Source organism: Mobula hypostoma, chromosome 11, assembly GCF_963921235.1.
Source record: "Mobula hypostoma chromosome 11, sMobHyp1.1, whole genome shotgun sequence".
In the NCBI taxonomy this organism is placed as follows: Eukaryota; Metazoa; Chordata; class Chondrichthyes; order Myliobatiformes; family Myliobatidae; genus Mobula; species Mobula hypostoma.
Window position 1 is genome coordinate 95,062,941 of NC_086107.1, and position 6,000 is coordinate 95,068,940.

The 6,000-nt window shown below is 51.0% G+C and overlaps 1 protein-coding gene across 1 annotated transcript in view; it reads left to right on the forward strand.

Annotated features, from left to right (window-relative positions):
- Positions 1 to 5,648, forward strand: part of pelo (pelota mRNA surveillance and ribosome rescue factor) — a 31,189-nt gene extending 25,541 nt beyond the window's left edge. Inside the window, exons 12-13 of the mRNA XM_063062562.1 lie at positions 4,801 to 4,832; positions 5,359 to 5,648. Of these exons, the coding sequence (XP_062918632.1) occupies positions 4,801 to 4,832; positions 5,359 to 5,453 (127 nt within the window). The 3' untranslated portion in view covers positions 5,454 to 5,648. The remainder of the gene's footprint in view (positions 1 to 4,800; positions 4,833 to 5,358) is intronic.
- Positions 5,649 to 6,000: the final 352 nt, after the last annotated feature.

Genomic DNA, 6,000 nt, shown 5'->3' on the forward strand with positions numbered 1-6,000 from the left:
CTCTGCCAAGTCCCCCACAATTTCTGTAGTAGCTTCCCACAGGGTCTGAGGAGAGACCTTGTCAGGGCCTGGGGATTTATCCATGCTAAGCACTTCCTCGTCTGTGATCTGTATACAATCCATGACCTCACTATTGTTTTGCCTCAGTTCTATAGACTCTGTGTCCGTCTCCCGAGTGAATGCAGATACAAAAATAAATGATTTAAGATCTCCTCATCCCTTTGGCTCCATGAATAGATGACCACACTGATCTTCGAGTGGACCAATTTTGACCCTTGCAATCCTCTTTACTCTTAATGTATCTGTAGAAGCCCTTGGGATTCTCCTTCACCTTGTCTGGCAGAGCAACCTCATGCTTTCTTTTAATCCTGTTTTCCTTCTTAAGTGTTCTCTTGCATTTCTTAAACTCTTCAAGTGCCTCATTTGTTCCTCCCTGCCCATATTTGCCATGCCCCACCTCCTCCCCCTTAACAAGAGCCTCAGTAGATGAGCACTTCAGTATGTCCTGTTGGAGCACTTCACTGACTAGTAATGCTACCCTCCCTCTTTAATCCCCCTCGCTCTGTCACATCTAACCCTGGAACACCGAGCTGCCAGTTGTGTCCCTCCTGCAACCAGGTCTCACTAATGGCTACACCGTCATAATTCCACATGCTGATCCGTGTTCTTTGTTCATCTGCCTTAGCTACCACACTCCTTGCATTGAAATAAATGTGACTCAGAACATTAGTTTTGATTCCTGTCTTTGTATGTAGGTTTAATATCTACTTCCCCTGCAAACACTCCACTAGCTGCCCTGGCACTCTGGGTCCCATCCCCCTGCAACTCTAGTTTAACCCCCGGAGCAGCACTAACAACCTTTCCTGCAAGGAAATTCTCTGTAGCCTTTGCCATTCCCGCAATGGTGTTTCCATACCAGACTAGGATGCAACAAGTTCAGATACTGTCCACCTTGACTGGTCTGTTATTGTCTGAGATACAACAAAAAGTCTTTGTCTGCATACTGTCTTGACAGACCACTCCATACATCAGCACACTGAAGTTTGGAAACTGGAAAGAGCGCTGAGTTTGGGAGAGAGGCTGCACTTGGACTATTGCTCAAGAGGTTTAGATGGGGCAGAATTTGTTAGGTGCATCCAGGAGGGTATCCTATATCAGTACGTAGATAGCCCAATGAGAGGAAGAACCATACTGAGCCTGGCCAGATGACTGACCTTTCAGTGGGGAAGCAGATAGTGAACAGTGATCATAACTCATTAAGTTTTTATGTATGTAGATGCAGATATGTATGGACTTTGAAAAAGAATATTAAATTGGAACAGGGCAAATTATGTGAGTATTGGACAGGAATTAGGGGAAGTTAATTGGGAACAGCTGCTTTTGGGCAAGTCTTTATCTGACATGTGGAGGGTGGTTTAAAGACCAACTGCACAGAGTACGCGACAGGTGTGTTCCAGTAAGAAGGGAGGACAAGGATGACATGGTAAGAAAACTTCGAATGTCAGAATAGGTGGTGAGTTTAGTCAAAAAGTGAAAAAGGAAGTGTCCATAAGGTTTAGGAAGTCAATATCAAACAGAACCATTTGAGGATTATAAAGAAGCCAAGAAGAGGGAATTAAGAGAAACACACACACACACACTATACTAGAGGAATTCAGCAGGTCAGGCGGCGTATATGGAGGGGAATAAACAGTTGACAACTTGGACCTAGACCCTTCATCAGGACTGCAAAGGAAGGGGGCAGATACTAGAATAAATAGGTGGGGTGGGGAAGAGGAGTACAGCTGGCAAGTGGTAGATGAGTTCGGGGTGGAGGAGGGGGGGAGGTGCACTGGGTGACAGAGGGGGAGATGATGTAAGAAGTTGGGAGTGATGGGTGAAGTGCTAGGAGGAGGGCAGTGAACACATCTACAACTGTGCTGAGATTGAGAGAGCTGAGAGTTTCAAGTTCCGAAGAGTGAACATCACCAACGTCCTTTCCAGGTCTAACCATGTTAATGTCACAGCCAAGGAGGCTCACAAATGCCTCCACTTCCTCAGGAGGCTGAAGGAATTCAGCACGTCCCAGTTGACCCTCACCAATTTTTACAGATGCACCATAAAAAGCATCCTGTTAGGGTGCATCACGGCTTGGTACGACAACTGCTCTGACCGTGAGCACAAGAAACCCTGGAGAGTAGCGGACACAACCCGGCACATCACAGGAACCAACCTCCCCTCCATGAACTCTACCTACACTTCCCACTGCCTCAGTGAAGCCGCCAGACTAATCAAAGACCCCACCCACCCCGGACATTCTCTCTTCGCCTCTCTCCCATCAAGCAGGAGCTACAAAAGCCTAGAAGCACGTCCCACCAGGCTCAAGGACAGCTTCTACCCTGCCATTATCAGACTCTCGAATAGACCTCTTGTACAATGAGATGGACCCTTGGCCTCACAATCTACGTTTGTTATGATTTTGCACCTTGTTTGTTTACCTGCACTGCACTTTCTCTGCAGCTGTAACACTTTATTTTGCAGTGTTACTGTTTTACCTTGTTCTATCCCAGTGCACTCTGTAATGATCTGATCTGTATGAACAGTCTGCAAGACAACATTTTCACTGTATCTCAGTATAGGTGACAAAAATAAACCAATTGCAATAAAGAACCGAAGAAGAAAGAATCTGATCGGAGAGGACAGTGGGCATTAGAATAAAGGGAAGGAGGTGGGAATCAGAAGAAGGTGATGGCCAGGTTGTGAGAACAGAAGAGAGAAAGGAGTGAGAGGGTCACTAGAATGGGTGAAAACAAGAAAAGGTGAGGGGAGAATCTCTTATAATGAGTTCTGCCCCTTCCTTTCCAGTTCTGGTAAGGGGTCTCGGCCTGAAATGTCAACTGCTTATTCCTCTCCGTCGATGTTGCCTGACCTGCTGAGTTCCTTCAGCATTTTGTGTATGCTACTCATGAGTTCCAGCAGCTGCAGAATCTCTTGTGTCCCTGACTTGGGAGTATTATGTTCCCTCCCGTTTGGTCACCCTGGTGTGGAAAAGAAGACATTAAGCTGGAAAGAGTGCAAGGGAGATTTCTGAGGATGTTGCTGGGACTTGAGAGACTGAGTTATACAGAAAGGTTGGGCAGGTTGAGACTTTGTTCCTTGGAGTGCGAGGGTGACATTATAGAGGTGTATAAAGCCATGAGGGGCCAAGGTAGAGCAAATGCACACAAGTCTTTTTCCCTAGGGCTGGGGTGGGGGGGGGGGGAATCAAGAATTAGAGGGCGCAGGTTTAAGGTGAGAGGAGAGACATTTAATAGGAACTTGAGGGACAACCTTTTCATTCAGATGGTGTCGATATGTGGAATGAGCTGCCAGAGAGGATGGTACAGTAACACCATTTAAAAGACACTTGGACAACATGTGGATAGGAAAGGTGTAGAGGGATTTGGCCAGATGTGGACAAATAGGACCAGCTTGGAAGGAAGTCTTGGTTGGCATGGACCAGTTGGGCCAGAGGGCCTGGTTATCTGCTGTGTGACCCTAATCAGTGGTAGGACAGTGGACAGTGTCGGTGGACCTCAAGGATCCTCTGGACAAGTCCCTAGCTCCTTGATAGTGGCTGCACAAGTTACCAAGCTCTTCACCTCCTCCTTGTCCAGGGAGTGGCGGTCCCATTGGGATCTATCCCAAGTCAGATGAGGCAGAGATTGTTCGGAAGGAGGGATGGAGGTCGAGGGAGTATGAGGGTGGGGGGGGGGAGGGATGGACCAGGGTGAGGGTGGGTGGTGGGAGGTCATCAGGGGGAGACACTCACTCTAACCTTTTGTTCCACCCTCTCTGTCCTCATCCCTCTACTTCTCCCCTCCTCTCTCCCTCCCTCATCCCTCCTTCCACCTCTCCTCACCTCTCACCACCTCCTCTTCCCTTCCTGTCCATCTCTTCCTCCTCCATCTCCACTTCCCTCTCCTCCTCTATCTCCACTTCCCTCTCCTCCCCATCTCCCCTTCCCTCTCCTCCTCTCTCTCACCTCCCTCCCCTCCTCCATCTCCCCTTCCCTCTCCTCCTCTCTCTCACCTCCCTCTTCTCCTCCATCTCCCCTTCCCTCTCCTCCTCCATCTCCCCTTCCCTCTCCTCCTCCATCTCCCCTTCCCTCTCCTCCTCTCTCTCACCTCCCTCCCCTCCTCCATCCCCTCTCCTCCTCCATCTCCCCTTCCCTCTCCTCCTCTCTCTCACCTCCCTCCCCTCCTCCATCTCCCCTTCCCTCTCCTCCTCCATCTCCCCTTCCCTCTCCTCCTCCATCTCCCCTTCCCTCTCCTCCTCCATCTCCCCTTCCCTCTCCTCCTCTCTCTCACCTCCCTCCCCTCCTCCATCTCCCCTTCCCTCTCCCCCTCTATCTCCCCTTCCCTCTCCTCCTCCATCTCCCCTTCCCTCTCCCCCTCTCTCTCACCTCCCTCCCCTCCTCGCTCCTTCCTCTCCCCTTCACTCTCTCCACACTTCCCCCTCCCTCCCTGTTCTTCCTCCCCTCTTTCTTCCTTTTCTTCTTCTCCCCCTCTCTCCCCATCCTTCCCTCCCTCATACCCATCCCTCCTTCCTCTACCCACTTCCTTTCCCTCCTTCCCCTTCCTCTCCTCCCTCCCTCCCATCTTTCTCCCCTTCCTTTTCCCACTCCCATCTTCCTCCCGCTCTCCTTTTGTCTCCTTTTCTCTCCCCACCCATCCTCCCTTCCTCTACCCACTCCCTTTCCCTCCTTCCCCCTCCCTTTCCCCATCTTCCCCCTCCCTCTCTCTCCTGCATCCTTACTCCTCCACATTCCGGCCACCACAGGATGTTTTCCAGTCTCCACGTCTCCGGAGAACGTGAGTATATCTTACCTCTGTGTGCACACCCCTGCCTTCCTGCCCCTCCCCAGCTTGATGGGATCTTCCTCTGCTCCCTCCCCACCAGCTGCTCTTGGCCAGTCCGTGGAGTCGGCCCCTTCTGGATCGTAGGACTTTATCCCCAAAACCAGCTCACCAGCCTGTGGGTGGGGCTGTGGGAGGCGGGAGGGGGGGTGTTCCCAAGAGGGGTCCTGACTCAGAGTCTGGACGGGAGAGAACACTAAGATGAATGTGTGTCTCTTCTCCCTCCCTCTTTCCCAAACCTTTCTCTCCCTGCTGCCAACCCTTCCCCCTTCCATGATCTCCTTCTCCCCACTGAGCTCTGCCTCTCCCAATTCTCCCCTTCCCTCTCTTTCTGACCCCCACCTATTTCCCATTCATCCCAATCCCCTCTGCACCTTCTCTTCTCCCTCTCATCTCCCCACCTCTCTCTTCCCCTCTCCCACTTCTATCTCTCCTCCCTCTCTCCTCCACTCTCCCTCTCCTTTCTCCCTTACTCCTCTAGAGCTTAGCCAGCTGACCGGAGTAGCTGCCATTCTCCGATTCCCGGTTCCTGATCTCTCGGACCAAGAAGATGATTCCGGCTCGGATGGCGACTAAAATGTCTGGAAGCTACACCTCCCGTTCAGACAGGCCTCTCTCCTGCCTCGGATTTGGGGCTGCAGGAAGTGGGGACGGAGGGGAGAGAGCTTGGAACCCCCTCCCTCCCCTCGACTGTCTTACTACGATCTCCAGCACAGACTCAAGTTCAGAGGCAGTGGCCTTATGTTGGGACAATGGGGTGGGGTGGGGGGGGCATGTTGGCTAATATTAAAACTAGATGCAGCATTGTTTCTGTTGCTCGAGTTTTGGGGAGCTTTCCAGCATTCATTGCTCATCCCTCATCATCTCTCAAGGAGGCGGGATACTTGCCAGCATTTATCGCCAATCCCTCATCACCCCTCAAAAGGTGAGGCACTTATCGGCATTTATTGTCCATCCCTGATCTCCCCTCGAGAAGGTAGGAGGCTTCCCAGCATTTATTGTCTATCCCTAATCACCCTTTGAGATTGTAGAAATTGCCCGGTATTTATCTCTGAACCCTAATTGACCCTCAAGAGGGTGGCAAGATTCCCACAATACCCTCAGGGGAGGGAGTTCCGGGAAT